At 44.1% G+C, this 18,057-nt stretch overlaps 1 protein-coding gene across 5 annotated transcripts in view; it reads left to right on the top strand.

Moving 5' to 3' along the window:
- The window catches only part of Rnf216 (ring finger protein 216), a 120,343-nt gene that overhangs the window by 96,731 nt on the left and 5,555 nt on the right, over window positions 1-18,057 (top strand). For all 5 annotated transcript variants that reach the window (XM_031338604.1, XM_031338605.1, XM_031338601.1 and 2 more), the window contains exon 15: window positions 3,595-3,817. In XM_031338604.1, coding sequence (XP_031194464.1) covers window positions 3,595-3,817 — 223 coding nt within the window. The remainder of the gene's footprint in view (window positions 1-3,594; window positions 3,818-18,057) is intronic.

Genomic DNA, 18,057 nt, shown 5'->3' with positions numbered 1-18,057 from the left:
AAAAAAAAAACAAGAAAAAGTAGAGAAGCATTTTGGGTTTGTGGAGGCAAGTATTCATTAGTTAGCTGATTGTCAATTCTAGAAATTTAGCCTTGGGCTGTACACATGCCTGACTAGTGTTCTCCCACAGAGCAAGTCTTATCCCAAATAGACACAGATCATGAAACAAGCAAGAGACTGCACCCCAACCCAGAAACAGATCATTTCAGTACATATTTCTTTTAAGAAAATGAGCCAGGAGTTGTGGCAAAGTAACTGTTAGAGTGGCTACCACCAAAATGATTGTTTGGTTTTGTTTCTGGGTGAAGTGGAGGTGATTTATGTGTTGTGTATGTGTATATGCATCTTCATTAGTCACTATCTTTTTCTAGTTAAAAAATATTTTTATTTGGATGAGATGAATGTCTCAGCATTGAAGAACACACTGATCTTTGTCCTTTGCTATGACGAATCACCATGACCAAAGCAACTTGAGAAAGAAATGGGTTTATTTGGTTTACACTTCCACATTCATTGATCATCAAAGGAAGTCAGGAAAAGAACCTGGAAGCAGGAGCTGATGTGAAGGCTATGGAGGGTTACTGCTTACTGGCTTGCTCATCATGCCCTGCTTTCTTACTGTACTCAAGACCACCAGCCTAGGAATGGCAGCACCCACAATGAGCTAGCTTGGTACTCCTTCATAGATCAATAATTAAGAAAATGCCCTACAGCTGGCTCTTATAAATGCATTTCTCAATGAGGTTCCTTCCTCTCAGCAACTCTGGTTGTGTCAGGTTGACATAAAATTACCAAGTATTCCTTTCTAGAAGCTACATGGTGGCTCACTACCTCCCATTAATCAAGTCTATAGGGATCCGACTCTTTTTTCCCCTAAACTCCATGGGCACCAGGCATGCACATGGTGCACACACATACAGAACACTCGTATACATAAGATTAAATAAACCATTTTTTAAAAAATTATGTGTTAGGCATGGTAGGTGCATTTTTAATACCATTTGATACCAGGTTTAGAAGGCAGAGGCTTTCTGTGATTTAGAAGTCAGCCCAGCCAAAATTCAAGACCAACCAGAACTATACAATGAGACCCTGTCCCTGGTTTTTTGAGACAGGGTTCTCTGTGTAACTCTGGCTGTACTGGAACTTGCTCTGTAGACCAGGCTGGCCTAGAGCTCAAAGATTAGCCTGTCTCTGCCTCAAGTACTAAGATTAAAGGCTTGATGAGGCCCTGTCTCTTAAAGGAAAAAAGATGTATACAGACACATGTGTTATGAATGTCAGAGAACAACTTTCAATAATCACTTTTTAAAAAAAAAAAAAATAATAATCACTTTTTTCCCTCTACCATCTGAGTCCCAGAGACTCAGGTTCTCAGGGTTGGTGGCAGTCTTCCTCACACTCTAAGCCATCTTACCAGCACTTGGCCCTAGTTTTTGAGGCATGGTTTCTCACTGAGCCTAGAACTCAACTAATTCAGCAAGACTAGTTGACCAGCAAAACCCCAGAGGTCTTCCTGTCTCCATCTCTCCAGTACTGGACTGACAGACATGCATGGCCACACTTGGCTTTTTTGTGAGCACTGGGAATATCAGTTCAAGTCCTTGTGCTTATATATGGCAAGCACTTTACCAACTGAACTTTCTCCTTCAACCCTATCCTATTTGTTACTTTTTTTCTTTTCTTTTTTTTTCTTTTCTTTTATAAGAATTATCTATAATACCAGCACTCAAGAGAAAGAGGCAGGTCTCTATAAATTTGAAATCAGCCTTGTCTACATAGGGAGTTACAGACCAGCTAGGACTGCAGAGTTAAGTTTTTGGTGGGGGAAGAGAATGTGTGGAGTAGATAAAAGGAAACACCCAAGATTACTTCCCATTGTCTTTGGGTAGTAAAGCACAAGTAGTGACAGAATCATGGGATGTCAGCTGGCTGCACAGAGGATGTCCATGAGTCTTCCTGTTGAACATGAGGTCAGCAGACAGAGACAGCTTCAGCTTATGCTTCTCATCCTGTCCTGCTTCTGGAAGCACATCCTGTGAGACTCTTTCCTACCTAGTTCATCTTCTTGCCAGACCACTCTACCAAAAAAAAAAACAAAAAAAAAAAAAACTGTAGCTTCTCAGTTCCATGAGGCCACACATTCTCATAGTGGCAGTCCTTTTTTATATAGGCTCATTATGGCCTTTTCAGTTTTGTTTTTATTGTGGTGGTGATGGTAGAGGTTTTTCAGGACAGGGTTCCTCTGTGTAGCTCTGGCTATCCAACAACTCAATCTGTAGACCAGGCTGGCCTTGAACTCAGAGATCTGCCTGCCTCTGCATCCCAAGTGCTGAGACTAAAGGTGTGTGCCACCTCCACCCAGCAGCACCTTGAATCTTAACAAGCTACATTAAGAAGCATCTTTACAGTTGCTCAATAACTAAATCATTGTGCTACTCCCAGCTCGCAGGAGTAATAATGTCGTTTTAAGTCTAGTCTCTTGGACACACTCAGTCCTAGTTCAGGAGGCAGACACAAGTGGATTTCTGTGATTTCTAATGGTGAGCTCTAGGCCAGCCTAGGCTTTGTAACACCCTGATTCAAAAGATTAATTAGTTAAACTCCTATTCTCCTATTCAACAAAACTTAGAAATCATTTGTTCTTCTGTAACTTGAACTGTATGTAGATTCTCTCCAAGCTAAAGCTCTGCTTTCTTCATTTCAGTTCACTAGCAGATTGCAGCTCAATAAGTAGCAGCCATTGTTAAACTGCATGTTACTGTTCTGCAGTAAGTGGTTGCAGTGTGAGTAGCTGAAGTGCATACTGAAAGCACTTGCTGCCTAGTCTCACCTTTAGATTGCAGCACATCCTGATGGACACCCTCTCTGCCTCACCTTGTAGCTGGCATCCCTTTATCTCAATAGCAAATCTGTTTTGATCCTGCATCCCTTCCCTCTGCCTTCAGGCCTTCAGTGTAACAGAGAAAGGTGAAGAGTGTTGGTTTGTAGTTGGGAGCAGCAATACAAAATACCAAGACGGTAAGAAGTATCCTGGCAAAAGTAGTGTGCCCTCCTTATCAGTTGAGACACTTCTAGGAACCGTCTCATTGTTGGGGAACTACAGGAGTATGAGCTTGGGAAATGTGCTCCTTCAACATGGGAAGTAGACTGATTTTAGGATTGCCTACACCCACACCAAGTATTCAGAGATCCAAAGTATGTAGGCTTAGGCTCCCAGTTCTTAAATCACTAGCTTTGCACAGACTAGATTTGGTTTAGGAAGTAGCCAAGTTTCTTTTCCCTGTTGTCAGCCTGCAGGGGTCCTAGAGTGAAAAAATGTCACACATTGTGTCAAATGGCTTTATATCTTATCTGAATTCCAGAACTACATTAGACTATTATGCTGTCAATTTAAAAGTGAGGAAACTGAGTCTCCAGGCAGTTGGGAAATTTACCCAAGGTAATACAGTTGATATACTTGGAGCCCAGTTCTCAGACTCCAAAACATAGGCCCTTTCCACTGTCTGAATGTCACAAAGGATATTGGCCATGATCACTTATTGACCCCACTTCCCTGCTAACTCCTGTCAATCATTTTTTTCTTTTTCTCAGTGAAGAAAAAATGACTGCTGCTCGGATTAGAAAATGCCACAAGTGCGGGACTGGCCTCATCAAATCCGAAGGCTGCAACCGAATGTCTTGCCGCTGTGGTGCCCAGATGTGCTACCTCTGTCGAGTTTCTATCAACGGCTATGACCATTTCTGCCAGCATCCTCGCTCTCCAGGAGCCCCTTGCCAGGACTGTTCCAGGTGCTCCCTCTGGACTGACCCCACTGTGAGTAGATTCATGCCAATCCATTTCCATATATGAGGAAAAGAGCCATACATTCCTGTAATAAAAAATACTTTGTATTTACATGACAGGTTCAGACTCATAGAAACATATAAACTAGTAACCACAGGGAAAACTTAGAATGTCATCATAAAATACACTGAGTGTTGTAGGCATGCCCTGTAGCCATTCTTAGGAGGCTGAGGGAGGAGAACCACTGAACAAGAAAGGGTGACCCCATCTCAAAAAAAAGGTCTTTTGGACAAATCACTTCAGTCCCCTAGGGGATAAACATTTTCTCTGCTATCTCTCCCATGCAGACCAAGGGAGATTTATGGACAACACACTGCTGCCACCAAGGTCCCGTGGCTTTCACTGGATAGAATGCTACAGAGTTCTGGGGAATCTACAGACAAACATGACTATATACCTATAATCTCAGCACTCAAGAGGATGACACAGGAAGGCAAACCTGGGCTATGTAGGGGTACCCTATCCCAAAATGTTTTAAAGGAAAGAAAGGCCAAATAAACATGTTGTAATTTTAGGATATAGTATATTGTGGAAAGGCAAGGGTAGTTTAATATTAGCAGCCTTCTTAATGTAATTCATGATACTGATGCAGTTAGATATTAACAGACTGAAGGGACTCAAAACCATCATTCTTGATTTAAACTTTGAAAAATGCCATCATTAGAGCACATGCCAACAAAAAACAAAAAAAACCCTGCTAAGCCAGGCAGTGGTGGCATACGACTTTGATCCCAGCACTTGGGAAGCAGGGCAGGTGGATTTCTGAGTTCGAGGCCAGCCTGGTCTACAGAGTGAATTCCAGGACAGCCAGGGCTACACAGAGAAACCCTGTCTCGGAAAAAAAAAAAAAAAAAAAGGCACATGCCTAGCATGCAAGAGACCCTGCATTAAATCTCCAAAACCACAAAATAATAAAAAGCCAGGTGGCAAAAGTAGCCCACATCTTTAATATCAGCACTTAGGAAGCAGAAGCAGGTGGTCTACAGGGCAAGTTCCAGGCCAGGACTACGCAGAGAAACCCTGTCTTATAAAATAAAATACCATGGCTGCTCTTGCAGAGTACCTGTTCTGTTCCCAGCATCCACATGGTTGCTTATAGCCATCCCTAACTCCAGTTAGGGGATTCAGTGCATCCTTCTGACTTTTGTGGGAATCAGGAACACAACACAGTTTACAGATATAAATGCAGGCAAAACAATCATACACACAAAATCGTTTTTAAAACTTTTAGTAATGCAAGGCATGTGAATCACAGTACTCTGGGGGGCAGATCTCTGAGTTCAAGGCCAGCCTGATCTACAAAGCAAGTTCCAGGACAGCAAAGGGGGCTATACAGAGAAACCCGGTGGAGGGCGGAGGTTAGGGGCCATATTTAATAGTGTTGGTGAGCACCTATACTCCAATCACTGAAGAAATAAAAGTAAATCAGACGTTGAAGGTCGTCTTCAACTACATACAGGTTCCTGGCTCTCTTAGACTATATGACCCCAACCCTATATATCACCGGAAGGCTAGAGAGATGTCTCTGCAGTTAAGATGACTGGCTACTCTTGAGAGGACTCGTAGTCTATGCCCAGCACCTATTTGTTGACTCACTACCTCCTGTAACTCTAGCTGTAGAGGTTTCTATGCTGTCTCTGGCCTTGGAGGGCACGCCATACCTGTGGTGCACAAACATACATGCAGGCAAAACAAGCATACAGCATGAAATAGGCATGAAGTACAGAAATCTTTTTAAAATAAAGTGACCCTGTCTCTAAAGAAAAAAGAAAGAAAAAACCAGGTAGCTACAGCAGTTATAATACTAGCGCTTAGGAAGCTGAGATAAAAGGATTGTCTGGACTACAAAAGAGCCTATCTCAAAATAACAAAACAAAACATGTTATATTACTAAAGTGATAACACATTTATTCATCCACTTGGTTCAACTTGGTTTTGTGTTTTTGTTTGTTTGTTTTTGTTATTCTTGAGAGGGTTTCTCTGTGTAGCCCAGGCTGGCCTCGAACTCAGAAATCCTCCTGCCTCTGTCTCCCAAGTGCTGGGATTAAAGGTGTGCGCCACCACTGCCGGACTCAGCTTGGTTTTTGAGGCTGGATCTCATATAACACAAGCTAGCATCCACCTCTCAAGTGCTAGGATTATAGATGTGAGACATTTCTTCATTCTCTCTTTTTTATTATTATTTTATTTTATTTTTGAATGCTTGTATGTATATATGTGCACCACTTTTTTGCTTGGTATCTGCCAAGGCCAGAAGAACATGTTATATCCCCTGCAACTGGAGTTACACATCCTTGTGAGCCACCATGTCAGTAGAGGCTGAATCCCAGGCATGTACCAGAATAGCAGGAGCTCTTAACCATTGAGGCCTGTCTGTAGGCTCCATTTCTTCATTTTTAACTAGGAAATGGTGGCAAAACCAATCTGTTGAGCAGAAATTCCCTAATACAATATGAAACAGTGCTTCATGATTTTAGTTTCAGACTAGTCAAAGTGAGCCAGCAGTGTAGCAAAAGCTGCCGAGGCATAGAAGAGGTGCAAGACCACCAAATTTACCCTTTTGGGGCCCAGAGAGAAGGCAGGAGTGGCTCCCAGGCACTGAACTGTGGCAAGTCTGAGTGCCACTGGAGCCCTGCAGAGTGTGACAGATAACATTGTCAGCTTTTGGGGTTGGGGTGGGAAATGTATACCTAGTGTGGAATGCCTGTCCAAACAGTAAGAAGCACCTCTGGAAACCAGGGGGATGACCTAAAGATACCTGCTTAAGTTCAGAATAAGAAAAAAAACAGACAAAACCAACTCCTCAGGTTATCCACTGACCTTCACACATGCCTTGTGGCACACACAGTACACACATACAAATACAATTTTTTTTTTAAGAAAATGTAAATTATCCTTGGTAGAAGGCTCTACATACAAGATAAATGAAAAACTGAAAGAGAGTCAATGAGATAGCTAATGGGGAAAGATTGTGCTGCAAAAAATTCAGTCCCCAGAACCTACCAAAAGGTGGAGGAAGGAAACTGAACCTACACACCACACAAACACACACAAATACTTATTACAACCTAAAAATAGGGAAATTCTTATAGCTTGAGCAATTAACTAAAGTGTTCTTCTCTAGAGTAAAATGACTTAGTCTATCAATAAATGTTATAATATTAAAAATTATTAGCTGGGCAATAGTTAGCTCGTGCCTTTAATTCCAGCACTTGGGAAACAGAGGCAAGCAGATCTCTGTGAGTTTGAAGCCATCCTGGTCTACACAATGAGTTCCAGGACTGTAATATAAAAAAGCCCTATCTCAGGGAAGAAAACAAAAAGGAATTATTGACTTAGGACTGGAGAAATAGCTCAGTATTTAAGAGCACTGGCTTCTCTTCTGGAGGACCCAGGCTTAGTTTCCAGCACCAACACGATGACTTATAGCCATGTATAACTCCAGTCCCAGAGAGGTCTGGCCTCTCTGTGGGCACTGCCCACATGTGATACCCATACACATACATGTAGTCAAAACAGCCATATGTCATAAATAATAAAAGTTTTTAAAAAGAATTATCAATTTGGAGCTGGAGAAATAGCTCAGCAGTTAACATTAGATGCTCTTGCAGAAGATCCAGGTTTGGTTGGTCACAACCATGTGTAACTCCAGTTCCAGGAAATCTAGCTTCCTCCTTCCGTAGGCACCAGGACCTAGTGTAGTGCACAGACATACATGCAAGCCACACATATGAATAAATGTTTTAAACGTAAGTTTAAAACATTTAAACTTAAGTAACAACAGCAAGCCTAAAAATAGTGTGAGATGGTCTGGTGAGATGGCTTGGTGGATAAAGGAGCTTGCTGCTAAGCTTGATCCCAGGAGCCATATGATAGAAGAAGAAAACCAGCTCCATCAAGCTGTCCTCTGACTTCCACACGTGTCATACACACAGTAAAAAAAAAAAAAAATAGCAGTAATAACAATAATAAAAATAACAAAGTTTGGTTGTGACTTAGCTACTCTCAGCTAATATCCTCTGGCCCTGGGAGAGACAAATGTTCTGCCAGTGAGTTAACTCTGTTTACTTCCACTAGGAGAGATAGGTAAGAAAGTGAAGAGAGTTACAGGAAGCAGAAAAACTTTTGCAAAGCTGCCAGCTTTCTGCCAAAGCACAGCCCCGTTGGTTATGGTGGTGACACCCCTAATCGTCTAGTATCAGTGGATGGCATATTGCCTGTCAAAGTTTGTTAAAGGATTGGGAAGGTTTGTGGCATCATGCACACTGAACCAACATAACCTTCCTGGGGACAGCAGTGTACACAAGGGGTTGTTGTTGAGATGGTTTCTCACTGTGCTGCCTGTGTGGCCTAGACCTTAACTTACAATCATCTTGCTTCAGCCTCCCAAGTAACTGGGGTTATGGCCACATACGTGTTCTGATAGAGCAGAAATTTGAATTTCAACTAATAAGCTCATGAGTATTGAAAAGTCTACCAAATTGCTATATACTACTTTTTTAAAGATGGTACATTTAGAACCAATTTTTTGTTTGGTTTTTGGTTTTTGGTTTTTTTTCGAGACAGGGTTTCTCTGTGTAGCCTTGGCTGTCCTGGAACTCACTCTGTAGACCAGAACCACATTTTTTTTTTTTAATGTCCCAAAACAAGATGTATACCATATTTTATATATGCTCAGATTAGAATAATATCTCAAAACGCAGTATATATGTCAGTTTCCTCCAAATTTGGAAAATAGTGTGAAAGAATGACGTGTAGAAAAAGTTATGGAAAGCTGGGACCACAGACCAATTGCCACAGGGCCAGCTGGCAGCCAGGACTGAGGATTGCTAAGCCAGCATGGCATGATAAGGGTGTGGCCTATTACAATGACTGCTTTCAACTTGGCACTTAATTGCTGCTGGTCACCTCAGGTTGCTTAGAGTTGCCACAGCTTCCAGCTCCAGATCTAAATCTGTGCCTTAGTGTAGAATCTTCTGGTTTTAAAAATTGGCATTTACTAAAGTATCTTGAAAACTCACCCCGTCACCCAAAGCAAATGCCTTTTTCTATCTCTGGTATGGAAATGTACAGCATACATACCACAAGAAGCAGTCAGATCACTATTGGCCACTCTGATGGGCATGAATAGGGTAGTCTTAAAGGCTGGCTTGAATCTATGTTAAAAAAATTCTCAGGCTGGAGAAATGGCTCAGAGATTAAAAGCACTGACTGGTCCTGAGTTCAAATCCCAGCAACCACATGGTGGCTCACAACCATCTGTAATGGGATCCGATGCCCCCTTCTGGTGTGTCTGAAGACAGCAACAGTGTACCCATACATAAAAGAAAAAAATTTTCTCATAGCCACCACAGTGGGAAAGTGGTGATACTCTGGGTGCCAGGTAATGCTTTGTCAGGAGCAGGTTCCTATGGCTCATTGTGCCAGTGTTAAGTTGAAGGACAACTTCAGGAATTACCTGGTCATGCAGCTCACAACCCAATGAGACCTCAAGCAGGGAGGTGTCTTCAAGGTGGTCTATGGAACAAAGCAGAGAGTTTGTGTTTAGAAAGTCTTAATTTTCCCAAATGGCTAGTTGTGGGGAGGCAGCCTACAATGGAAGGAAGGAAGAGAAGGGGTATGCCTCAGGTACTTGGGTCCTTTGATATGGCTTGGTCGTTTCACCAGCTCCTGTCATTGCCTGTCTAAGCTTGCATCTCTACAGGTTCAAGAAGAAATGGAGTCTTTTTCCTAAGCTAGGCTCTTTCTAGACCCCTACTTATCTCTAGAGCCAGCACAGTGAGCATTACCACACAAGGTCAGGAGTTTAGCAGCCTAGGCTGAGCTTGTTCTCTCCCCGATGCCTCTTCTTCCCCTACATGAAATTCTGTTTTGCACCCTGTTCATCTGCCATAGCAGGTACCTGTCCCTGTTTTCTTGTTGATGTGCCATCTTATAGCCTGAGGAAGGTTCTTTAGCTTGAAAAGAAGGTGAGGCAAATAGCAGTCCCTCTGATTTCCTCTGGACCACAGTGGAGATTTTGTTCCACTTGTCCCATTCCCATCAAACCAGGCATCAGCCTGGTTTCCTTGATTCTCACCAGGAGACGGATTGAATTCCAACCCTGCATCTGCTGAGTCCTCTGAGAACACAAAGCCATTCAGACTTGCCAGAGACAAAGCTTGCACTGTCCTGCTCCTGACCTCTGCTTCATTAACCAGCAGGCCAGGAAGAAGCTCAAATTGTCAGCAGGGAATTGTTCCTGCACAGCTTGGGGTGAAGAGAAGTTTGAGCCCTTAATAACTAGAGGTGGTTTGGGAGCCTGAATGGACTCTGTGCTGAGGACTTAGATGGTGAATAATAATAGCTCTTTCTCTGTTTGCTACCACAAGAACCTTGCAACAAGTGTGCCAGAAACAAGTCAGGAAGCAAGCTGCCTTCTTTAGGAAGAAGAGAAAACAGGCATGATGTGGGATAAGGGACAGCTCAGTGGTACAGTGCTTGTATAGCATGTTGTACAAGGCCCTGCGTTCAAACCCCAGTGCTGCCCAAAAGAGGGGGAGGAACAGGTACTGCTCTGCAGTGGGGAATTGTGTAGGGGCAGAACTGAAACTGAGTTGAATTCTGCTTGTCTGCACATGGCTGGAAATGAGGCAGCCAAGACCAGGAAGTCGTATCTGACTAGAGCTGGGTTCACACGAGCATCATCACTTGGCAGGCTGCATTCTAGAACGGTAAGGTTGATGTCATGCGCTTTAAATACCAGTGTGAGTCTGAGATATAGCTCAGTGGTTGCCTAGCATATAGAAGGCTCTGGGTTTAGTTCAGAGTACCATCCACTCCACCCTCAAAAAACCCAAAGAAAATATTATTAAAGACTTGGCATGTTGACGCATTTGTTTAATCCCAACTCTCAGAAGGCAGAGGCAGGCAAATCTCTTTTGAGTTGAGACTGGCCAGGAAAAGAAGCCCACAAAGTCTGTATTTATTTATGTATTGGGTGGTTTTTTTTGTTGTTGTTGTTGTTTTTTGTATTTTGGGGGTTTTTTGGTTTTGGTTTTGGTTTTGCTTTTGGTTTTTCGAGACAGGGTTTCTCTGTGTAGCCCTGGCTGTCCTGGAACTCACTCTGTAGACCAGGCTGGCCTCAAACTAGAAATCCGCCTGCCTCTGCCTCCCAAGTGCTGGGATTAAGGGAGTGTGCCACCACTGCCCTGCTTATTTATTAATTATATGTAAGTACACTGTAGTTGTCTTCAGACACTCCAGAAGAGGGCATCAGATCTCATTACAGATGGTTGTGAGCCACCATGTGGTTGCTAGAAACTGAACTCAGGACCTTTGGAAGAGCAGTCAGTGCTCTTATCCTCTGAGCCATCTCTCCAGCCCTCTTCTTTGTTTTTAGTTTGATGTTTTGTCTTTTGAAAGAGAATCTCATTTGGCATTCCTACTGCCTCACCTCCCCTCCCCAAGTGCTGGGATGACAGGTGTGAGCTATCACACCAGGCTTCTTTAAAATTTGTATTTGGAGCCCATTCTGTGGCTCCTGGGGAGTGCCACAGCACCTGGTTTAGTGTGGTGGTGTATGCGGTGATGTAGTGATGTGCTAAGCACCTGTCTGATCCCAGCTTCACAAATGAGCCCTGTTAGTAAGTGAATCAGTGAATAGCAGCACCCCAGGTCACTTGTGCTCATTCATGTCCTATCTTCTCCCCTCAGGGATTGCAGCATCTGGGAGACTCTGGTTCTAGTAGTCCTTCAGAAAGGACAAGGGGCTGCAAGAATAGTGAAAGCTATAGGAGTAGATTCAAGAGGATTGAAAATAAAAAGGAGAAACCTAGCAAGGAGAGCTCTCCCATGCTTACACCTGGAAAAACTAATGCTTCACCTCATCAACCACCACCACTGCCCTGGTCAGATGGTCTGTACTGGACTTACAGGAGGGTAACAAGAATGTCATGAGCGTACTAGGAACTAAACCCCAGTCTTCTACAGAAACTAAGTACTCTAAACCTCTAGGCCATCTCTCTAGCACCTCATCATTTTCCCCTAACTTTTTTTTTGTTTTGTTTTGTTTTTTGAGACAGGGTTTCTCTGTATAGCCCTAGCTATCCTGGAACTCACTCTGTAGACCAGGCTGGCCTCGAACTCAGAAATCTGCCTGCCTCTGCCTCCCAAGTGCTGGGATTAAAGGCATGTGCCACCACTGCCTGGCTAAATCTTATTTTCTACAAAATTAAAGAAGGGCTTAGAATGTAGGTGAGTTGGTAGAGTACTTACCTAGCATGCATGAAACCCTCAATTCTGTTCTCTTCAGAACTGAGCATGGTGGTACATGTATCTACCATTAGTCGCAGGATTCAAATGGAGCCTAAAAGATGAGATGATCAAGGTCATCCTTGACTACATAGTGAGTTCAAGAGCAGCCTGGGCTATATAAAATCCTTGCCTCAGAAAAAAAAGTGACATCTATGCACCCCTACCCCTATAACAATGGTCACTATTAGCCAGGGTCATGCCTATTTGGTTTACTTTTGTTTTGTTTTGCTTTTTTGAGACAGTCTTTATAATGTTACCCTGACTGTCGTGAAACTTGCTGTGTAGACCAGGTCCACCTCAAACTCTCAGAAATTCATCTATTGCTGCCTGCCTAGTCTAAAGACTGAGTTCCAGGACAGCTAGGACTACACAGAGAGACTCTCTGGGAAAACCAAAACAAACCAACAAAACTCCCCCTTCCTGTAAAAATGTAAGAAAAGAGATTCTCCTCTCTCTCTTCAGAGCCTCGCCGTGTTGCTCTATGTCATCCTCTGTAGCGTTGAAATCTCTTACTGAAATAGCAGTCAGCCTTCATGTCTGTCTCAAAGCCTTTTGGCTGTGTATTGTGGCACATGCCTTTAATCCAGGCACTTGGGATGCAGAAGCAGGTGACTCTTTCTGAGTTTGGGGCCAGCCTGGTCTATATAGCAAGTTCTGGGACAGCTGGGGCTAGATAGTAAGGAGACCCTATCTGAAAAAAACAAAAAACTTGTAGTTTCCAGCTCTGACTTGTATTTCTGCTCACTGTCTTCAGCCCCATTATTTCTGTAGAACAATACAAAGGAGAATGGGGAGAATGAGCACCATCATTTGAAGTATTTATGAAACTTCCCTATATAGTATAGTACAGTGCTTTGGGAATGTTAGTGAGACTTCAGCGGAGGACATGGCAGAGTGGGGCATTAGTTTGCCATTTTTGCAGATTAGGAAAACTGTTCAGGATCCTGGATTTGGTAAAGCCCAGGTCTTCTGCCCATAAGGCTTTTTCCACAAATAGATGGCCAAGATGTGCTCAGGGTCTCAGTCCTGTGAACCAAGTATGCCTTACAGTAGGGTGGAGGACTCACTGGACGCCTTCTCAGCTGAGCAGACTGCAGATGGTAGGAGAGGCCTGCAGCTCCATCTCCTTGATGGACTGCTCGGTCACTACAGGACGCAGTCAGGGCAGACAGCAGGCACATTCCACACTGCCTCGGATCCTTGTGGAGGAGGTACCCAAGTCAGAGGCATCTGGGTGCTTGGCTTGCGTAACTAAGAAGATGGCTGCTGAAGCTAGAAGCTGGTCAGGAGCCTGTGTAATCTTTGCTTCTCCTCAGCACATTTCTGTTTTCCTCTGCACAGCATGTGCCTCCCTAGCTGGGCTTTCCCCTCATGCGGCACCCGCCCCCCAGTTTCCTGTTGTAGGGAGACAGCTGGGGTGGGGGTTAGGGGCTGCTATTCTCATGCAGTCCCACAACCGAGCTGGGAATAATTTGAAACTAAATCTCTAGCCCTTTGGAAGCCTTTCACGAAATCCTTGCAAGTTTATTAACAACAGCTGTGGCCACACATCACCAGAAACGGGGGAAGGGGCTGGGTTGGGCAGCATCGGGCTTGTCTGTCATCTTTCTAGGAGGAAAGAAAGCTAAGTCAAGTCACAGGAGCCTGGCCTGTAGGAAGCAAGTAATGAGAAATCAGACTGCGGTTTGGGTTCATAGGATCTTGGAAGGGAAGGTCTTGGCAAAGACAGCTCTGTGCCAGATACTCAGGCATGCATCTTAACTTGCAAGCACAGCCTCCATCTCCACTCCACTACTCGAAGTCTCTTTGTGCAGACCCTGCTGCGTAGACAGCTGTGGTGCTTGTGGTTGAGGGACAAGCAGAAGAAGTCTTTGCATTTCTGCTCTTAATGAAAACTACTCTGGTGATTTCTGCCTCACTTCCTGTGAATTTCTAGAATGGCTGGGCCCAGCTTTCTCCCTCAACTCTGGATTCAACCCCCCACCCAACCACCAGTGCTGTAGCCTTTCCTGGTATCTTCTGTGTCCTGCTGAGCTCAAAGAACTCAAGGATAGGAAATAAAACCTCTCCACCCTCCTTTTTTCTACTGAAAGCAACTTCCCAAGGGTCTGCTGGGTGTGAGGCGCCACATTTCACTTCTCATCTTTTGTCCTTGACCCTGCTGTTGGGGTGCCCTGCGTACTTCCTTCCCCATTCTCACTCAATTCAGGTGATCTAAGTACTTGCTTCTTAAGATAGCTGTAGGTGTCAAAGAGGCACTTCATAATTCACTTCCATGACAGCCTGGTATGTCCTCACCCTCTCTTTAACACTGGCCAATCTCCACCCACTTCCCTATCATCTGTCCCTGCTCTTCAGAAAAGAACACAGACAAACTTCTTCAGGCCAGTAGCATTCATCTAGAGCCCAGGAGCCAGAGAGAGCGTTGCCAGACTCCTCCCACTGTTGCCTGTGACCAAGGCAGGCATTTTAGGGGTGAGTGTCAAAATAGCCTGAGGCCCCTTAGAGCACTGCAATCTGTAAGTCTAGGCCTCTGCCCTTGAGCGCCCTCTGACTGACCCTTACAGTCCCTGTATGAGAATAGGAGCCATGGTGCAGCGTGGCCGGTACAGAGCAGCCTTCTTGTGTGAGGTCTATCTAGAATTTTCAGTTACACCAGAAAAAAAGGGGGGAAAAACATAACAGAATGTTCTTAGAAGTTAGTTACTTCTGGTCAGTTTTTTGTTTTTTGTTTACTGCTCAGTATGAGGGTTTTTGTTTGTTTGCTGGTTTATTGAGTTTTATTTGTATTTTCAGAGCTGGAGATTAAACCCAGGGCCTTGCTCATTCTGTACAACATTCTATCATTGAACTAGACTCTACACCCTCAGCAGTTGTGTTTGTTACTGTAAACAAGACCTACTAGAGGACCTTCAGCTTGGGGCTACAGACCCAGGCTTGGGGTCTAGTTCTAACTCATTCCCCAACCTGTTCTTTCAGAAAACTGTTGTACCAAGGAAATGAAGGGACTCTGATGGTGAATGTCAACTCAGCATACCTGGGGTGAGGGAGGGACCCACAACTAGGAACTGCCTCCATCAGGTTAACCTGTGGGTATATATGCTCTTATGAATATATGCTCTTTCTTTTTTTCTTTTACTATTTATTTACTTATTTATTTTGATACAAGGACTCACTGTGTGACTTTGGCTGGCCTAGAACTCATTTTGTGTACCATACTGACCTCAAAATCATAGAGATCCACCTGCCTCTTCCTCCCATGTGGAATTAAACCATGTACTACAGTAGAAGAGGGTAGTGTGGGGTGGGGAGATATTCTTGCTGTCCACTACAGTCAGAAGAGAGTGAATCCCCTGGAACCAGAGTTACAGATGTTTGTGAGCTGCCATGTAGATGCTGGGAACAGCATCTATAAGGGCAGCTAGTGCTTTTAAACCACTGAGCCATCTCTCCTTTTTATTTTTCAGTGTGTATATGTTTGTGTACACATATGTTCAGGGGCCCACAGAGGCATCAAGAGTCAGTCAGTCTGGATTACAGGTGGTAATGAGCCCCTCTTTCCACCGTGAGGACTGTGAACTAAACTGAGTATGAGAAACTTGTGCTCCAATGTATACTAACACCTTGGCCCTCTGTGTCCAGTAACTCAACGAACCATGAGTAAAGATATTCGTGAGCAGGAAAAACAGCATCTTTTCAGAGCAAGGCAAAGCCTGAATGAAGTAGACCCCTCACTTGTAAACTATGGTTTGTGTGGCCAAGTGCTCAAGGCTGTAAGACAGGACTACCTACGTAGAACCTCAGTGTGCCTTACTTTCCTAAATTTCCCATAGACTTGACTGTGACAGGTCTGATGGCGGTAGGTCTTCAGTTGAAGGTCCTTCTTCCCAGGTGAGGCAAGTTGGCAACCAGAATTAACCATCACAGAGCAATTCACTTCTTTAGCACAACAATTTTCTGAAAGAACAGGCTTCAAGTGGGATTAGGGATAGACCCCAATCTAGATTTAGAGCCCCAAAATTGTAGATCTTCTAGCCATATCCATTACTTAACCCTGTGGCTATGGCCAGACTCCAGCTTCCTATGAGTGACTCAGCCTGTGAATTTGAGGACTGGCCTGTGATCCTGCTCATTCCCAGCCTGTCATCCTTTTTCCTCTTTCCTCCTATTGTTCCTATTTCCAGCAGCGCCATAGCAAGCACTTTCCCAGCATCCCTCACTCAGGTGGCCTAGACTGTCCCCTAGGGCCTCCAGTGCTCCATCTGTTTACAGACCAAAAGGCTCAAATCAACCTGAAACCCCAGCCTTCCCACCTTTTTTTGAACAGTACAGATTTCTCTTCAGTTGTGATAAAGTGGTTATCAGATAAAAATTGTATATCTGCCTAGCCAGCCTTAGCTTGAGGAACTTAAACTGCTGGGTAGGGATCCTCTACCCAAAGAAGTGGGAAGTAACCAGAATACACATACTGGCTGAACATAGACTTTTTTCTCTTTAAAAAAAAAATCCTTTTAAAGTTGTTAACACAGCAAAAGCCATCTGATGCAACTGTTTGCTTGGAGTCTTTTGTTTGTTTTTTACCCAGGCTGCCCTGGAACTCACAGACTTTCCTCCATCTAAGGGTGGGTATCACAGGTCTATGCCCCATGCCTTGCATATAGTTGAGATCTGAACTGTCTGACCAGCAGTCTGCTCGTGATTCCTCATAAATCATACATGAGCCCCATCCTTTTTGGTAACGGGGACTGACATAGGCGCCAAGGTCATCTCTAGACCCCCAGACTGATTCATGGCAAATGGTCTTAAGGAAGTTGGCCCTTCAGGGAGTGATCAAAACAAAGGAAGGAATGGGAGGGAAGGCTGGGTAACTGCTTCCTGTGCTCTATCAGCAGGCAGGGGTTATGTCAAGAAAACTTGGCTTGCTCCCTTGCTAGTGCTGTGCAGAAGGAGGAGGAAGAAAGGTACCACAGTTGTATCAGTCCATCACTGCAAACTGGACACAGGAAGCCTGAGATGGACATGAGGCAGACAGCAGCATGCAGGTGTCTTCATACTGTCGTAGCCACCCTAGAACCTTCTGTCTGTGTTCCAGCCATCCTCTGATAGACACAAGGTCAGAGGTGCTGTGTTTAGGCTCTGCCTTGTTTTGAACAGATGCTATTTTTTCGCCCAAATATTTTCCACCCATACTGGTTAAATTCATGGATCTGGAAAGCCAGCTATGTTACTCTCCTAATTAAAATAGGACTCTTAGCCAGGCAGTGGTGGCGCACTTTAATCCCAGCACTTGGGAGGCAGGGGCAGGCTGGTTTCTGAGTTCGAGGCCATCCTGGTCTACAGAGTGAGTTCTAGGACAGCCAGAGCTACACAGAGAAACCCTGTCTCAAAAAACAAAAACAAATAAAATAGGACTCTGCGGAGCCAAGATAGGCATCCAGTCTTCTCTGCTCTGAAATTTCATAGCAGAAAGTCCACAGTGAAAGCCAGCTATAACCTGTGCTCAGGACTGAGATGTGTTGGTCCTGTAAAGGAGCAGACTTCTTCTGTCCTCACCTTTTCTATACCTTTCAGGACGATTCAGTGTAGGGAAACTGGTTCACAGGCTAAGGGGAGGAAGGCAAGTAACCCTACTCTTAAGCTCTGTAGACTTGGAAGACACAGGGATATTCGGCATTCCTTAACTGGATCTTCTTCCTAGTCCACTTCACCCAACCATGTATAAATAGCTCACTTCCTCTGAGACCTCAGTCTAATGCTCTAAGTAAGTTAGAATGAGTGGGGAGGGATGGAATTGTTTTTTAAAACTAGGGTATCATGTGACCAAGATTAGTCTCGGATTTACTATGTAGCTGAATATGACTCTGAACTCTGATTATCCAACTTCCACATCCAGAGTGCTGGGCTTATAGGTATGC

The sequence above is a fragment of the Mastomys coucha genome, unplaced genomic scaffold, assembly GCF_008632895.1.
Source record: "Mastomys coucha isolate ucsf_1 unplaced genomic scaffold, UCSF_Mcou_1 pScaffold22, whole genome shotgun sequence".
In the NCBI taxonomy this organism is placed as follows: domain Eukaryota; kingdom Metazoa; phylum Chordata; class Mammalia; order Rodentia; family Muridae; genus Mastomys; species Mastomys coucha.
Note: the sequence above shows the minus strand (reverse complement) of the source record. Positions and strands in the feature narration are given on the sequence as shown.